The sequence below is a fragment of the Nipponia nippon genome, unplaced genomic scaffold, assembly GCF_047370975.1.
Source record: "Nipponia nippon isolate SJK-2023a ecotype South Korea unplaced genomic scaffold, ASM4737097v1 scaffold_1, whole genome shotgun sequence".
NCBI classification, from domain to species: domain Eukaryota; kingdom Metazoa; phylum Chordata; class Aves; order Pelecaniformes; family Threskiornithidae; genus Nipponia; species Nipponia nippon.
The window spans coordinates 117669955-117688463 of NW_028262290.1; the positions used below are offsets into that span (position 1 = coordinate 117669955).

The following is an 18509-nucleotide window of genomic DNA, read 5'->3' on the forward strand; positions in this document are numbered from 1 at the left end:
AAGCACATTCTTAACAACTTCACTGTAATTATTTCTTTCCATCTGGTCCGTGGTAGTATAAACAATTTCCTGTCTCCTTGCATAGCATCAGAAATGCACATAAATAAGCAGTCTAGTGGTGAAACAATTCTTTTGAACACATCAAATTCCATTTCTGGATGCTAGCAGATTCCACACTTCCATGGGTAACTGAATAATCATACTAATTATGGTAAAGGGTTTGATAATTAAGTATTTCTATTTTTAAATTATGCTCTTTGATTTTTATTCCCACAGAGATCTCAGTCTGCATTCTCCCTGGCTAGTGAAGATATGCCCAGTAAAGGACTAGACCCTGCATCATCTGTGACTGAGGCTCTTTGGAGGCAGCAAAAAGGACAATTCAGGAAACAGAAGGAACGCAAGCTCTCTGCATTACCCAGCTGGAAAAGTGTGGACAGGCTAAATGAAACAAGTAAATATTTCTAGTACGAATATGATTCTTTTTTTAGTTCTCACTCACATGTGGAATAAATACGACTTAAAGCAAGGACCTTCCCCAGGAAATTTCTGCTGACCTCTGTGCTTGCAGGAGTCACATGTAAAAATGTCTGGTTGGTGATCCTAAGTGTCATGATTTCATTGGTCTGTGTCATTGCTTTTCTTACCTTCCCCCTCCCCCCCCCCCCCCCCCCCCCAAGAAAAGATTTAAAATTTGGGCCTTTGCAGAGTTGATTTTGGACTGTTGGGAGACATTAGGCATCTAATTTGGATGCATTTCAGAGCTTCTAAGACATAAGAACCCAAGGGCCCTGCTTTGTCACCTCGTTATCTGTCCTCCAGTTAAAGGAATTTGCAGCTGCCCGTAGTCTCCCTTCTGTTGCACAAGTTAACTGTTCATGAGGTTACATGGTGAACCAAACAGTGAAATAATTCACATTTAGCATTCCCCCTTGCACCTTTATTTTCAACTCTGATGAATTCACCAATGCAGTGTTCTGTGCAGCCCTACTAACTGCTGCTTCCACACAAGTCTGAGGAAGCTGTATGAGTAGGAACTTCACAGACCAGCAGTTTCCCTAGATCTATGTCCTGCATCTTTCTATGCATTAGGTATGCATGTGAATATGGTTGGTGAGTAGCTTCCTAAGTTGGCCCCATTCCTGAATCAGCACCCTGGGACAGAATGCAATTCCCTGCTTACTTCAAGATGACATAAGTACAGGCTGTCATTGAAGAAGATGGTTCCTGCTCTTGGGGGGTGGGGGGGTCCCATTTCCACTGCCTCTCTTGTTCTGGCTGTAGTGTTCATGAGGCTACAAGAGCATAGCACCAGGCAACTGCTGCACAGAAGAGCTGGTTTTCATCCCCACAGCTGCACAGGGGGAAGGGCTGAACTGCTCACTGCAGCAGCAGCCCCTGGCTCTAGGTGATGGGGAACAGCAAAGCTAGCGTATCTGCTGCTGTTGTCCTCCCAGGACAGAGCCTGCTTGTTCTTGCTGCTTCTCTTGTAACAGCTGTAGAGCCCATCTAACCCCTGGAGCAAATTGGTTCATGAAGCTAAACAAGCAGAAAACTTCTCTTTTGTAGGGTGAGTTTACTGGTGCTGTAACTCCCACAGCTGGCTCACTAGGCGCTGGCAAGCAGAAGCAGCCAAAATATGTGTTTGGGTGTAGTGGGGACCAGGAATGGGGGCTGCCCATCAATTCATTTATCTGTAATACCAGTTGATAACCTGGGAGGCTGAAAATCAGGCAGTGTCAATACCCCTCCTCCCCCCTAGAAGAAAGTGATAGTAAAGTAGTACTAAAATCTTACTTAAGTATGCATTACTTTGTGAACTGCTCCTTCAGCCCCCTATCAGAAGCGTTGTTCTCCTGGGCATTTTAGTGAAAGGCCTATTTTCAGTAAAGCAGTTAATTGGGTGCTTAAATTTAAGAACCCACTTCAATCCCATTGAATTCAACTGTTGAGCAATTTAGTACTTAACAATTGCTTAACCATAGCAGAATGACAAATTGACTCAGTTTCCTTTCAGGCACTCAGAGGATTTGTTCTGCTTCTTTCATCTAAGGACCACATTTGTGATTAAACTGGGGTGCCTGTTGAGCTTATAGTACACACCTGATTGTGCTAATATGTGTAAATATGATCTCACATATGCAGTAGTAAACAGCTCTGTATTAGGATACAGAAAAAAAAAGAAATATCAACCAAGAATTTGAAGTGGTAAAATCAGTGGGCTTTTTAGTCATATAGCCAAAAAGCAGTTCACAATTCATTTTGATTACAGTTTACACTGGTTTAAATGATGACTCAAGACCCAAATCATGAATTAGTGCTTTTTTCCACCTTTACCAATAGTTTCACAATGAGACTTCTTAAATCTATTTTCATTTTCACATGGATAAATTATAGTGTATACCCACAGAATTGCATGCAAAATCCATTCTTTTCAAGTAAGTGACATTGGTCTGGAAAATGAGGAAGGGAACATTTGATATTACTTGAAGCTGGGATAAAACCGAGTCAGCTTTCTGAATATAAAGTTCTCAGTGGGTTTCCTTTCCACCCTGCTTACCCTCTAAAATGTAATCAGCTACTATCCTGTCCTTTACTTCAGTTAACTGACAATGTTTGACAGATTCTTATGTGTTGTTGCCAAACAAAATAAGGGATATGGTTTGGGAGAGAAAAAAGTGTAATGATGGGACACTCCACTGCATTACATTTGTGTAATGTGGCGCAGGCAGCTGAATTCAATTCCTGTTGGAGATTTCTATCTTGCAGAGCTGTTTGCTTTGTTTGAAGGAACAATGTTTTTAAGGAAAGGTCCTCTTTCTCTCAAGAGTATCTTATCCTTAGATTAGTGAACATAGTTGGGAAGAGTGAACAAGCAGAAGTTCCTTATGCTTGATAGCTTGTATTCTTTTTTCTCCAAAAATCAGCTGTTGCAATCGAGTTATTAGTTCTCCCTATAAACCTGACTTCAGTTATATCCTCAGCTGGTCACTGCTACAAGAAAACTATTACTATTTTGATTTCTTTTTAAGCAGGACTAAGAATGACTTCAGTAATGTATTTTCTCAAGTTCTCTGAATTGGCATGAAATTTAGGAAGTGAAAACAAGCCAAAAGGACTCAAATGAGTAAAAAATATGAAAACTGTTCAAAATCTTGCATAGCTCCTAAGTTTAATTACCATTTAATTATTGTTTCTTTTTTGTGTTTTGTTGGTGGTAGCGCACCACAGACTTTTTTTTTTTTTTTTTTTTTTAAACTGAGCACACCTTCTTACTGCATACTTACATTGTTTATGAACAATTCCAGGGAAAAAATCATCTGCTTGAGCTCCAAATATTTGTAATCACATAACGCAAGATGCTTGAGTATCATCTACAACACTATCCAGATTTTACTTCTTCCATTTTTAAATAGTTGATGTTCTGTTTACAGTTTTCAAAAACTAATAGTTTATAATAAGTATTTCTACAGTTTTCTGGAAATGGCAAATTTGAACCCATGGAAGGAATCTGTAAGGCTGAAAAGTTCATTCAGTAGGCTGAAATTACTGCGTAAATCCATGTCGTTATATATTTTTCAGCTGCTGTGGGAGGTAGAGTCATCACACATTCACATTTCCCATGAAGGGACTTTTCAAGTTTGATTGGAAATGGAATCTAAATTTAGAAGAAATGCAATTCTGTGAGTTATACAGCACTTCTTGACCGTATTTGTGGCATTTTTTTTTTCTGTTGGAGTTGTAAAACATACTCTGAAAAAGAGTAAGAATACAAGAGCAGCAGTGCTTGGGTCAGACAAAAAGCTCATTTAGTCTAGGATACAACAACAGCAGCAATAGTAACCATAAGCAAGAGCCTAGGAAAGATTAGGAGAAAGCAAGTATTTTTCATGCTGCCTCTGAGTAGGCTCTGAACCTCCAGAACTTTCAGCTTAATGACTACCTCAGCTAGAAGTGTTTTTCTGTATTTAGTTAAACCTCTGGATTTCTCTTCCATGTCCATAGCCACCTCTGTTTTATCCCAGATTAATTTTTAGCATCCCTGACACCCTTAGGCAAGAAGCTCCACAGGTCTGGTACCCATTGCGTCTCACTTTCTTTTGTTTGTTTTGAACCTTGATTTCACTAGTTTCACTCGATGTCCTCTAGTAGTTGGGTTGGAAGGATTCCCCCATCTCTTTTAGCATGTATCCTCTCAGTTTTCTCTCTTCCAGACGGCAGAGCTCTGGCTTACTTAATCATGCCTTGAAAGGAAGCCATTTCGGAACCTGGTGCAACCTTTGTTGCTCTTCTCTGATCCTTTTTCCATCTTTCCTTTTCAAGATGGGGGACCAGAACTGCACACAGTCTTGAAGACATTTGCAAAACACAGGATTTATACATGTCTGTGTACTGATGTTCCCTCAGCCTTTCCTAATAATTCTTTTAGAAAAAAACTTTGGTCCAAGTACTCTCACATTTTAAGTAGTCATCATCATGACTTTCAGTGATGGTTTCTGATTAAAAGTACAGCAGCATGGCTCACAACATGAGAGGATTCGTGTAGCAGCAACACTTGCATTTGTTCATTAGTTTTGTTGAGCCCTCCAATTTGTGGCCAGTTGATTGCAAACTGGCAAGTAAAATGAGCCTTTCACACTGTGATCATGTAGTGATAATTGTTCTTGTTTATTTTTATAGATCCGCCTTCTGTTTTTGAAAGCACTGATGGAAACTGGGTGGCTTTGCAGAATGTCACTTTGCCTCGTCCTCGAATGCTCGCCAAACCAAAAAGTCAAGTATTTGAAGCTTTGGAGAATGAATCCAGCATTGTGTCTGCCTATGACGAGATGGGCTCAGACAGTGAGGATGACTACGACTGGAATGTGGCCTTGAACAAGCTGCGTCGGAGACCTCAGCAATTACCAGACGATTTCTATTATACTAATTCCCAGTATGGTACTGAATGGGTTTATGGCAGTGATCAGTACCAGGCAGTGACCTCCCCTTCCTCTGGGTTGTACACCAATACTGAGACACTCTTCTCTGATTCTGAAACATCTTCGGTAAACTCTTCCCAGGAAGCTAAAGGACCTAGCAAACTTCTCTGGTTACAAAGCAGAACTCAAAGTGATATGCCCAGAATGGAAAAAAAACATTTCCATGGAGAACTGGATGTAAATTTCAATCCACAGGCAACCAGCTTGGAGTATTCAGACAGCAGTGAGACTGAAGAAGTCCATTATGATTTAGAAAAGAGATCAAGAAGGTGGAGGAAGAACAAAATGATTACTGAAGAATTATGTGAAGGAAATAATCACACAAAAACCAACAGGATTAATTTAAGTCAGGTAATTGTGTTTAAACTTACCGAATGCAATCTCAAAAAGAGCTGGGCAAAGCTAATTAAGCTATACTGGCAATAACATATGAATCGTGAGTGGGAGGTGGACTTTATCCTCCTCATGCCTCATAATGAGAAGAAGCAAAGGTAAAGTGTTATATATACCATGAGCAGGCTTTGCCTCTTTCTCAAATATGCCACTTCCATCTGATCAATGACATTGTTAATGCTGTAAGATACAGTGCTCTTAAAAAAAAAAGTCAGGATTTGCCAACAGCTAACAAATGTTGACTAATCACCTGTTCTGTTGCGTTGGTTGTTTGTTTTGTTTTGTTTTGTTTTTAAACTCCTTTGTTCTTGGAATAAGAAATAACTCATATGCCTGGGAATCTTCTGTGTGCTGTTTGCAAATGTCCTCATAAGGGATAAAGCTAATGAGCAGCAGAAATTCAGAAAGGGCTGTTTTTGAAATATGGTCCAAGTCATGTCTGCTTTTAATTGGTCACTTGATTATGAGTTTTGGTGTGTTAGCGTGTTTACAAACTACTTCCATTTAAATAATTTGTCATTTGATTAAAAAAAAAGAAAACCAAAACAAACAGAACGTAACAGCTCACACTTGGAATAACTGATCATACAACTTGAAGACAGCAAAGCACTCCACAAACATTTCTTTTAAACAACAAGTGTGGGATAACCAGAAAGCAAAGAAGTCTGTTTGGAGTTTGTCGAGGCCTGGGACTGGTATTATGTAAGGAATCCAATTGTCCCCCAGAGCTGTTTTAGCAGTACAAGCACACTTCTAACTAGTTACCCAGCTAGATGAGGAGAATACTGACCCCTTGCCCAGTTCCATTGCCCATGTCCTACCCCTCTCAAATCCGGTAGCTGCATCAGTGCTGCAGTAGAGTAATGGTAAGCCTGAAGCAAGGAGCTAAGTGCTGTCTTATGCCTCTGACTACAAACAACTTGACCAGTCTTTAAAGCCATCTGAGCAATTTTAGGATGCCTGGAATTGTTTTTCTTTACTTATGCTACTAGCCTATATTTCCCATAGAGAGACATCAGTACAGCTGATCATAAATCAAGATTAGGATTCTAGGATTTCAGCAGGTTTTTAATGCTGGGTAAACTATTGTTAATTCTGTACTTATTCCATCTGCTTTTAGGAGACAGGTGTGGGTGTTTTGTACTGATTAATTTATACTTATGTCCTCACACATTTATAATCTACAGTTGTTGAAGGGGAGTTATGTATGGTAATGTGCTCTAACAACACATCAGTGGCCATTAATGACTTCCTAGATGATAAGGCAGAATTACAGGACTTTACAGAGACTGCACAAAGACCATATTTTGTACACAGACTTCTGCATTTCCCCTTCTGGCTTTGCGTATTTGTGCACATTGTATGTGTGTCTGTATTCATATGGTGGCTTTCTAGTTAGGACTGCTGTGCAGAGTATAGAAGATCGGAGCTCACAGCAAAGGTGCTGGAGACGTTCTAGAATCATAGAATCGTTTAGGTTGTAAAAGACCTTTAAGATCATCAAGTCCAACCACAAACCTAACACTGCCAAGTCCACCAGTAAACCATGTCCGTAAGTGCCACGTCTGCACGTCTTTTAAATACCTCCAGGGATGGGGACTCAACCACTTTCCCTGGGCAGCCTGTTCCAGTGCCTGACTACCCTTTCAGTGAAGACATTTTTCCTAATATCCAACCTAAACCTCCCCCACGCTCTCCCAGTGGAGGTCAGAAAGGCAGAGTGCTTCCAGAGATACGTGACGGCATCCTTCAGCAGCTTAGTGTGTGCTTCAAAGTGCAAGCTGGTGCGGAAGATGATTGTTCTTTCCAACTCTCTTGTGAGTTGCCCTGTCTCTTAAGTGCTGCTTATACCCCTCTGTTGTGCTCAAAATGCAAGGTTTGGGATTCTGACCCACTCTCCCCTTCATTTTACCCTTTAGGCTAAAAGAGACTGTTCCTGCTCTCCTGCTTCCTCAGCCACAGTGGGGCAGGCAGAGGCACGCTGCCTCCAGATCACGCTACTGTTTTCAAAGCAATGAAATTCTCCCTAGGAGGTTTATGTATTGGTGGGTTTGCATACACTTAGTTTGTGTTTGGATACACACACACCCCCTGGTGGCTGATGTGACAGCTGGTGCCCGCATTTGGAGAACAGTTACTTCAGCTCTGGTACACAAGCACTGCTGGGAGCCCGAATGGACTGGCTACTGCAATTTATAGCAAGAATGTTGCACGGTTGAACAATTCTAGGAAGCAATTAAAATTATCATGAGCATAAGGAATATGATTTGAGGTATGAAAATAAATTAGCCAGACATCATTTATATTGCTTAGAAAACTGGGATGTCAGGGTTTCATATAATCCCCAAAGTAATGTATTGATCTTGGTAAAACGGCTGAGGCAGAGAGCGCCCTACGTGTAGTTTGTCCAAAATGATAGTGTAGTTGCATGGAGAACTGCGGACAGCATAAACTTAAGGAGGCTTCATCGTGGGCTCTTAAATCAGTCATAGATTTTCACATGCTGAGGTTATACAGAATTTACAGAAACCATACAAATTGCTCTTCTAAGCCATGTTGCATCTAAAAATTAGACACCGAACAACTGACCATATGTAAATTGCATTGAAGAAACACACTTTTTCCTGATTTTATTGCATTGTAATGATAACCTTATTTTACTGCATTGTAATAACAACATGATAATTTGTTAACCATTATGTTTTCATCAGCATTGTGGAACAGGATTTCAGTTTAGCAGTCTAAAAGTTGGGTTTTCTTTTTTAATTTTCAAATACTGCGGGTCGTTTTCTTGTTTGCTGCTTTCAGAGACTCACAGTGAAATGAAAACAGGCCCTTTCCTCTCTCCCTGCTCCAAGTCTAGAGAATTGTAAGCAGTAGCATTCTGGAACAATTGCAGTCATTTCATAACTCACAACTGAATTTCTATTAAAAAGTAGGTATTTTTTAATCAAGATCCAGTACCTAGATTATGATAATGCTGTGGCAGTTTTCTAAAACTGATTTTACACTCAACACTGGAATGCTGACTTTGTGATTGAGAGGGAATTCATTGTATGAAGTCTGGAGTGACTTAAAAAGGGAAACCTGAAAACAGGTATCAAGATGTACGGTATTTGGGGAGAATTTTTGCCACTTTATGATAGGTAAAACAACAACCTGTAGGACTGCTGTAAACACAGTCATGAAGCAAGAACAGAGGGACATAAAAACTGTCTTGATAAAACTGGTGTCCTACTGTAATAAATTTCTGATAACCCAATTGCTTATGTAACACAGATGAGTTATATTCCTGGCGAACCTGAATTGGGAAGTGCAACCTTGCTTTTAATGATACTTATTTTTCAAATTATAATTTTTTACAAGAAATTGCCACTCGAACTACCAATCTCTGTCTGTTTTCATTATTATTAATAATACTAATAATTGATATTGTTAATAATAATATTGATATATTGGCTTTCATTATCTTTTTGAGAGGAGGAGATGTTGCTTAGTGTAGCTGGAATTCCTATATTTCTGATGGAAAGTGGAGTGGCTTAATTGCATCAAGTGAAGAAAGTGCCCTCATTATGAGTTTGCTTCTTTGATCAGGAGACCCCACCTGCTAATTACAGCCCTCCTGCCCTGCAGCCAGGTACGAGGTGAGCACTGTTGGACTGCCGGTCCCCACAGCATGGCGCTTGGGATGTATTTATTGAAAATAGCTGCCCTGAAATTACACAGGCTCTTGCTGAGAAACTGCCTGCAAACCTCACAATTTGTGTCTTCTAAAAACTGTAGTTTCTGATTTTTGGTTTCCTGTATGAATGGAGCTTTCTCTCAAGAGTTTATAGTAAACATGGATTTGGTTCTGGAGCTTCCAAGCCAGTACTTTGCTTGCTTGCTTTATTTTGGGGCTTTTTTTTGTTTGCTAGGATTACATTCAGTTATCAGCCATTTGCATGCAAGGATTTGGACAGTGTGTATGGGCAAAGGTGTATTTCCTAGTTCATTGTCTGCTAAAGGACTTACGCTTGCATTAGAAACTTGATTTTCTTTTAGTGAGACTGGGTTTGTGGCTGTGTTAGTCTGTCAGGCCATCACTGAAGCTCCGTTTTCAGTAAAGTGCTGGCCCTTTATTCTTGTTTGCAGATGTTAGTATTATATGCTGCTGATAGATGCAAATGGGAATTTACACAATGATTTATATGAACACAAATATATCATTAAACTTACCAGATAGAGCCAAAGTGTGAACAGTAAAGAATAATGAAGTTTAAGATAGCATCTATTAAATAATAATAATAGTACCTTTCACTGTATTTATTATTTTTTTATTGTTGTCATGGCTTCTAATGCATTTTTTAATCTGTTAATCCATGAAAGAGGTATTATCTCCTTGCAAATAGTTCACTGCCACCATCTGAAAAGCTCAACACACAAGCCAAGCAACCTGCCAACAACAAACACCACAAAGTGTAGCGTTATAGGATATCATTATCTCTGCGTGTAAGCAGGAACTAACAACTCTTGCAAATGTAAATACTCCACCTGCTCATTGTCAGGAAGTTGGAAAGCACAAAGGCGGATAATAGACATACCTGAATCCAGCTGTAATAAAATCAGTACCCTCAAGGTGAGTCCTCCCCCAAGAAAGGATGTGTATTCATAACACAAATTTAGCTAATGTGGAATAAAACCCTAGGGATGCCAAGGCAGCTCATGGCTTTCACCTGTGCTGGCAAATGTAGCAAAAAGCTCTTTAAGTTTCCCAGTTAATGAGTTAGGAAAATTATTTTATGTGTGTTGAAGCATAAGCTAGAATTGGGAACGTTTCAGTAACAGTGTGATGTGTGGCTAAGGTAACATAGCAGCTTGCTGCTGCCAGAAGAGGAATACCTCCTTCCTGTCTGCCTTCCTGCCTTCCCTCCACCTTCCTCCAGCATGGTCCAATCTCTCTCCCTTGTCAGCTCTGGCACATATTGGGACCCCTTTGCCAAGCCTACACAACTCAGGACAACCGAATAAAGGACATGAAGGTGCAGGATGACTCTCTTTCAGCAGCACTAGGGTGTTACATTAACTCACCTTGTTTCATAAAGCTACATCCTCAATTTTTTATCCTGCTGAAGCTGGGCAACTTAGCAATATTGTCCTGCCAGGCCTTCACCAAAATACACGGGAAGTCAGCTGGAGGGCTCTACAGGATTTCACTGAGCTTTGGCTAGAGGCAGTAGAGATCAACCTAAAAGGTGCTGCCATGTGTGATCCTAGGAAGACTGGTATTTTTTCAGGATCAAGAGGAATTGTGATTCTGCTGTTGTCACTATGGATTCTTTAAATTAACTGCTGGTGCTTTCCAGAAGGGTATGTGTGTATTGCTACTCCAATATAGCTGCTAAGCAGTTAGAGCTAAGCAGTTCTATGTAAGAAGCACCCAGAGGATTCATGCACGTCTTGCTGCACGATGAAGTCTGTCAGTACTCCATGGTACAGCAATGAGGTGGAAACATGGGAAAACCTGCCCCACTGGACTGCCAGCCTCCCTCACTGTTCCACTGGATTTTATACACATATTTGTCAGCTTATTTAAACAAGAATAGCACACTTTTGTGTTTACAAGCTTGACGTGCTCAAATGTGTGCCTTGAATGGGATTTTCTTCTCTTCCTTGCAGACTCGACCCCAAGATAAACTGTACTCTCCCTGCCCAGGCACTGCTAGAGGAAGCCCACGCCCCTAGTGCAGAGCTGTCAGAGCTCACTAGCAAGTCTTGTAATCCTAAACCACAAGTTTTGCTAGATGAGAGTAGGTTTTTGGAAGGATCTATTAAATAAATTGAGGTAACTCAAGTAAAAACAGATTGTAGTAATTAGCTTAGACTAGATACCTGACTGTAAATAGCTCAAGTTTAATGAGACGTTTCTCCACTAAACTGCATTCTCCTTAATACAAGTGCAAGTTTAGCTGTGCTTTCTATCCTGTAAATCCCGTAAATTATGATTGTTTCTTTCCTGGGTACAAATTGATAAACTGATTGATTCAGCAAGAACTTTCAGATTTTTTTATAGTAGTTTAGCGATATGTGAGTATTTTTTATTAACAGATTGTTGGGGTTGTAATGAGTTGTTGAATGACATGCAGGATATGTCTGAAAAAAAATCTCTTGTTACAATTTGAGGAAGCACCACTAGCATAAATACAGATTTTTAATTAAAAAGGTGAAATGACAGCCATCTAAATGTATATAAAAGCATATCATAACATGTTATAAAACTAAAGGGGAAACACACTGATTAGAAATCTTGTTCTCAATCTTATTCAGAACAGCTTGGAAGTTCATTTGGCAGAAAAGGCTTTTTATTCTGAAAAAGCTGATTGTTCAGGCAAAGAATAAATTTCAGCATAAGCCCGTGGTTCCACTTCTATTGTAGCTAGTCACGTACTTTCAAATCCTGATTTTCTAAAAGGGCCTTCTGCATGCTGAAGGTGAGCTGGAAAGCAATAGTTTAGTTGTGTAATTGATTCACAGGTAACTGCAGACAAAAATTGTCCAGAAAGCTGTAAAAGTGCTAGACTCTACAGTACCGTTTACTGTAGGAGAGATGAGGACTGACATTACAAATATGATGTGTCAATCCATTAAGAGCAGTTTGGCGGGTAGGGTTTGTGAGGGAGTTAAGGTTTCCCGTGAGAACTGGAGGTAATTGATCCGTCCATAAATACTGCTTCTGCGGCTGCAGAGAGCGTAGCTGCGCAAAGCCAATCTCCTGTTTATGTATTTCCAAATGAATGGTAGAGAGAACACGGCGTTTAGTCTCTCCAGCAGTGTCTGGTCTGTCGCAGTAGGAGAGCATAAGGCAAATAGGAATAATTTCCTATCTGAGAATTGCTCCAAATCATCCTCTTAGACCCCGCTGCAATGTGCCTACTGCTTCTGGGTCCCAGGCTGCATTCTTTATAGCTTCCTTCCAGGTGGTTTTGTCATGATTATGCTCCATTTCAAGGAATTCATCACTTTTAAAACCACCTAATTCCATCTTACTTTAGGCACTCGACTAAAGCAAAAAGACACTAAACAAAGTGTCTAATTATTCTAAGCTCTTTTCTAGCAGTCAGCAGGGAGAGAAGAACATTTGCAGAAGGAAGGTAACGCTATAGGTGGAGCGGGTTGCTCTGGGCGATGGACTGCAGTGGAAATCAGGGGAAATTGGGTCCTAATCAGACAGCACAGATCCAGAAAATAAGTTGGTATGTATCCGGACATTAGTTTTTGGCACAACCATCAGATATTTTCAGATTTCCTGCAGCGGCTGACAAAAAAAAAAAAAAACCAAAAAGCCCCCTTTCTACATTATTGAATGTTGGGCAGGCACCCTGCTAAACAGACTTGGAAAAGGATTTTGCTTTTTTTCTGTTCAGCCTGCAAAGTAAGGAACTTGTCGTGGTCGAGTCTGTAACACCCACTGTACTTAACTGAGCCTTTGATTACTTCACACCTTTAAGGATCCAAGAGTAAGAAAAGAAGGTGCTCCTAAAGATGGAACTTTTTCCAAGGAGGTTGGCGTTTGGAAAATAATCATCGCTGTTGAGGATCCACCTATGTAAATAATCACGGGGAAAGCTGAAAATCTTAATCACCATCATGTAATAAAACAGAAATTTTTCAAAACTCGTTTCCAATAGTCTTTAAGAAAAACACAGATAATGCTCAAGACCAGCAGTGAGGGAACTCGAGCGCAGCTTTCAACTGAAAGCTGGACACAACTGCCAGGTCACAAGTTATTTCATTCCCACACTTCAATTTCTTTATCTGTACCATGCCTGAGAGTGATGGCAGTTCAGTGCTGGGAATGGGAAGTGCCATTTAGGCTTTTATTTCATTAGTTGCACACAGATACAAAATGATTTTGATAGTTCCTTTTTACATAATAAAAAAGTAAGCAGGAATGATAAATATAATCCAACAGTTGTGGGTTTACTGGCATTCCTCTGTAAAGACAGGGTATTTTTTTTATCAGCACACTTAGTGTGCTTTCTTTCTAGCTTCCCTGCAGAGTGATCATACCTATACTTTTCTAGGAAGCTGTTTCTTTTCCTTTCCATACCTATGCAGTAATTATACTGTTCTAATTTCTTTGTAGGATTTCGATGATTTATCAGAAACGGATATAAGCAGTGAGGATCAGTATCATAACATCAAGCCTGACCTTATGGAAGAGGAGCTTAAATCCAGGTTATTTCAGCTCGCTGCCAAAATGAGCGACAAGGAAACATCTTCTGGTGAAGAACAAGAGTCAGAACCTAGAACAGACCCTGAAAACCAAAAGGAGAGTTTGTCCTCAGAGGAAAATGGCAGAACTATTCACGAAGAGTTAAAGAAGGTAAGCGGTCATTGTGGAGCATTGGGGCTAATATTGTAAAAGTGAGAATCCAGAAAGAGAAACTGTTTGGTTAGAAAATTAAACATAGTTGCTTAAAAAAATCCCAGGTCCTGCACACTGGGTCTGAACCTGCAACCCTTGTGCAGGTAAAACTTCAGTTAAGGTGCGTGTTCCTTCCTGTGAGCCTACAGCATCAATTCAAAGCAGTGAACTTAGCTTGTGTAATAAACCTGTGACTAATATTAATGGAATTATGTCAGTTTATACTGACAGAATTGGGTTGTATGCTTTTATTTAAAAACATATCCAGTTCTCCTTTTTTCCTCCTTGCTAACCAGCTGGTTTAAGTGGGTTTTTTCAGTCCTTTTATTTGCTCCCCTGTTTTTAATATCCTCTAGTTCATTCTGATGTCATAGATTCTTCTTTTGCCTCTCTATTGGAATATTTTGTGCTGCTTTAAGGCTTTCCAACCCTGTTACTCTGTCAGCTAATAGGCCTCTGTGAATAGTAACATATTCTAGTGAAACTGAAATCCAGCGTCAGTTCTGATTATGAGATGTTCCGTTTGTGCCATTTCACCCTTACAAGGAGATGTCTGATTTCAGTGTCACTCCACAGGACTTTCCACCTGCCCTCTTCCCTTTCTGCCTCTGAATTTCTTTTCAGATCATGTTGTGTGCTTGAATTTTGGTGCTGTAGAAGCCCAGCACTGCCCCTTGCCAGTCAAGCACTCTTATCCCTTAGATCCACTTAGGCTCATTCTTGTTTGCTGTGTGTCTTGACTCACCCCTTGGGGCCTTGTCTGCACAGCAGCTCAGCTTTGACAGGGGGTGTGGACAGCTCTCTAAAGGAAATCTGTTCTTCATCGTTTGGAAGGTGTTTTGTTCAAATGCTATAAAGAACTAATACACCGGGAAGTGGAAGCAGGATCGAGTGCCACAGGTGGACAATAGGACGCTGTCTAAGTGTGCAGGAATGGTGTCAGGAAAGCCAATGCCCACCTGGAGTTGAATCTGGTGAGGGACACGAAGGGAAATAAGAAAGGCTTCTACAGGTATATCAGCAGCAAAAGGCAGATGAGGGAAAGCGGGGCTCACTACTGCAACGACCTGGTGATACAGGACATGGAAAAGGTTAAGTTACACAGCATTGTTTTCACCTCAGTTTACAGGTAAGATTTGCCCTCAAGAATCCCAGGCCCCTGAGACCTATGGGAAAATCTGGAGCAGTGAAGACTTACCCTTGGTAGAGGAGGATCAGGTTAGCAAATATTTCAACAAACGGGACATACACACGTGCATGGCACCCAATGGGGATGTACTCACAAGAGCTGAGGGAGCTGGCCCATGTCATTGTGAGGCCACTCTTGTTCATCTTTGAAAGATCATGGTAATCTGAGGCGTTCAGAACACTGAATATTGTTTATTTTGACTTTAACAAGGCTTTCAACACTGTCTCACATAACATCCTAACAGACAAATGGAGCAAGTAAGGACTGGATAAGTAGACAGTGAGGTGGATTGAAAATTGCCTGAATTGCTGGGCCAAAAGGGTTGCGATCAGAGGCATGAAATCTAGCTGTAGGCCAGTCACTAGCAATGTACCCCAGTGGTCGATACTGGGACCGGTACTGTTTAACATCTTCACTGTTGATAGAGACAATGAGACAGGGCGTACCCTAAATTTGGAGGAGCAGTTGATACTTGAGATGGTTCTGTGGTCATTCAGAGGATCTTGACAGGCTGGAGAAATGGGCCAACAGAACCTCATGAGGTTCAACAAAGGGAAATGCAAAGTCCTGCACCTGGGAAGCAATTATCCCATGCACCCATGGCTGGAGGCTATCTGGATGGGAAACAGCTTGGCAGAAAAGGACATAGGGGTCCCGGTGGACACCAAGTTGAACATAAGCCAGCAGTGTGCACTTGCAGAAAAGAAGGCTACCAGCATCCAACAGACCAAGGGAGGTGATTATTCCCCTCTATTCAATACTGGTGAGGCCAATTCTGGAGTGTTGTGTCCTGTTCTGGGCTCCCCAGTACAACGGACACATGGACATACTGACATGCGTCCAGTGAAGGGCCACAGAGATGATTAAAAGACTGGGACATCTGTTATATGAGGAGAGGCTGAGAGAGCTAGAATTATCTAGCCTACAGAAGAGAAGGCTCAGAGGGAGGATCTCTTCAGTGTGTATAAATACCTGATGCTGGGGGGGTGTGGGGTGGGAAATAAAGAAGTGGGAATGAGACTCTCTTCACCCGTGCCCAGTGATGGGACAAGAAGCAGTGAGCACAAACTAGAATGCAAGAAATTCCATCTAAACATAAAAAGCTTTTTCACTGTGAGGGTGGTCAAATGCTGGAATAGGTTTCCCAGAGATAGTAGAGTCTGTGTCCTTGGAGGTAATCAAAATTTGACTGGACACAGCCCTGGGCAACCTGATCTAGTTGACCCTGCTTTGAGCCGAAGGGTTTGATAGGCAATCTCCAGAGGTCCTTTCTAAATTTAACTATTCTGTGACTCTCTGATTCTGAGTTATTTAGCCATGGACTACACAGCAGTGTAAGTACCTTTGTCATTATGTATACAAATACCTTCACGATGTACACACAACCTTCCTAAGGAAATCAAATAAAAGGCTTATTGCCAGTGCTTGTTAGCAGCATCCAGTTTAGCTTGTCTTTGGTTTACAAAGACAAACCAGCAATATCAAATTATTCAGCAGGATATATAGGCTGCCTAGGGTATAACATGATGCAGTTGAAGTCCAGAATTAAAGGCTGTTAATAGGACTTTCTGAAATGCTCCTATATGGTAAACTGAGCACAGAAAATGGCAGATGTATGTTTTGTGGTGTACTTATTCATCTGCATACATCTACAAAGTAATATTAGTTGTTTTTTCCTCCTCTAATTTTATTATTTCTTTAACATTTGTATGTCAGTTATTTAAAATAATGCAAAGATTAATATTTTTTTCCTCAATAAAATTTCCTTAAGTTTAAAAAAGTAGGAGACATACCATGTTTAGCAAAAAGGGAATGCTTGGAGTTCCTAATGCTTTATTGGTTTTGGATGAAAAAAAGTCTTAGTCATTCATGGTCGCAGTATATATTCTTTCTGTCTATAATAAAGAAACCAAAATATCCCAGTACTATTCATGGTCATGACTTCAGTGGAATTGATAGCAGAACTTGCTCGAGCTGTAGAGAAACAAGCAGGCTGCTTTCATTCTTATTCTTGACAGTTGTCCTTAAAGGTGATTTAAAATCTTCTGACGCATGCCTCCCCTTTGGAAAGGTGGCTGACCAACATCTTACAATGAAATACTGAAGATGACAGTGTATAATACCAGTTGTGGCTATGGTAACCTAAAATACGAAGACCTAACTAAACTCATAAAGCATGCAATAACTTTAAGATGAGTAGATGGCATGTCTCAATGGAGACAAGCATAGAAAACGTATTTTCAGGGAACCAGTAATTTTAGATGCCTTAAAAGCCAGATGTCCCAATATGCTGTCTCTGAGAAGCCTATTTTTGGCGAATGCATATGTAGGGAATTGCAGATCTTTCAGACTGGCACTTAACATTCTCGGCCAGAGACCCACACTTCTGACCTGGGCATCACGTTTCAAATTACATATACAGAAGCACTAATCCTGGGCCATTGAAATGAGAGCTTGAGTGCCTACAATCTGCTTTGAGCTCCTGAACACAAATTAAGTACTGTATTTTGGCCATCTTGCTTATATTTTAGCCATGTTGCTTGTCTTTTTTAGCCTTTAGTCTTCTATTCTCAAACTTATTCTGGAACACATTAGCAACCTTAAATCACAGGGAATTTCTAGTTACAGTACACCTGACTGTAGAATAAGATTTCAAAAAACTTGTATTGTTTATTGAATCACTGGAAATTGTCTGCACCTTTCAAAATCTGGACTTCTGTTTTTAATGGAAGCTGGGAATCTCATATAATCCCATGTTGAGCTGATGCTTTAAAAAGGGTATTTAGTATATTCAGATCTATAGCAATGGCAAGAATTGGCATGTCTTGAGTGGGGAGTTAGCTGAAGTTGGGCATTTACATGTTCTCAGTTCTCACCTCAAGCTAAGCTCTTGAGTTGTATGACTGCCTTTAACATACAAGTTTGAAAATGCTGACCTTTGAGTGAATTATTCAGTTCATGTGGGATACTTGAGGATTTAGGTGGGTATTAATTAAGGCAAGTTAATTTTATGCCTTAGACTTAAATCCTCTTACACCTTCAGCACAATCATATTCAACATTTCTGAGTTTGTGATTGCCTAAAATGGTCTTGTGGAGATTCATAGCTCTCTAAAACAAACATACTCCTACAGCAGGCTTGTTTTTATAGACAACATTTTGTGCTTATTAAGCTACAGAAGTAGTTCATGGTTTTTCTGGGATATGCAGACCCCTGAAAAGCCTGCTTATCTCAGTAGTGCAATGACAGGCCATGGAGTCCTTGATGCTCAGGCTAGAGTTAGCCTTCAGCCCCTCTAGACTTCAGGTGTGAACAAACCAAAAATCACATTGTGCAACTGTGTTGTTAGTGAAGCATCTTGTACTAGCACAGTGATTTGAACAGTTCTTTAGTTCTTTCTGCCTTGCTGCTTGCTTTCTTTTTTTTTTTTTTTGCTTCACCCCCCCCAAACCCTAACCAAATGCCTAAAGAAAAAAGCAAAATGTAAATCCCCTTGGGAGTATCTTAATGATATCGATCCTGAGAGTAGCAAGCATGATAA

The 18509-nt window shown here is 40.4% G+C and overlaps 1 protein-coding gene across 5 annotated transcripts in view; it reads left to right on the forward strand.

Moving 5' to 3' along the window:
* The window catches only part of MYRIP (myosin VIIA and Rab interacting protein), a 237561-nt gene that overhangs the window by 198114 nt on the left and 20938 nt on the right, over positions 1-18509 (forward strand). For 3 of the 5 annotated variants that reach the window (XM_087768916.1, XM_087768894.1, XM_087768908.1), the window contains exons 9-11: positions 277-454; positions 4681-5330; positions 13498-13737. In XM_087768916.1, the coding sequence (XP_087625042.1) occupies positions 277-454; positions 4681-5330; positions 13498-13737 (1068 nt within the window). Of the gene's footprint in view, positions 1-276; positions 455-4680; positions 5331-13497; positions 13738-14901; positions 14998-18509 lie in introns of all 5 variants that reach the window. The other 2 variants (XM_087768883.1, XM_087768898.1) reach the window with 1 other exon arrangement.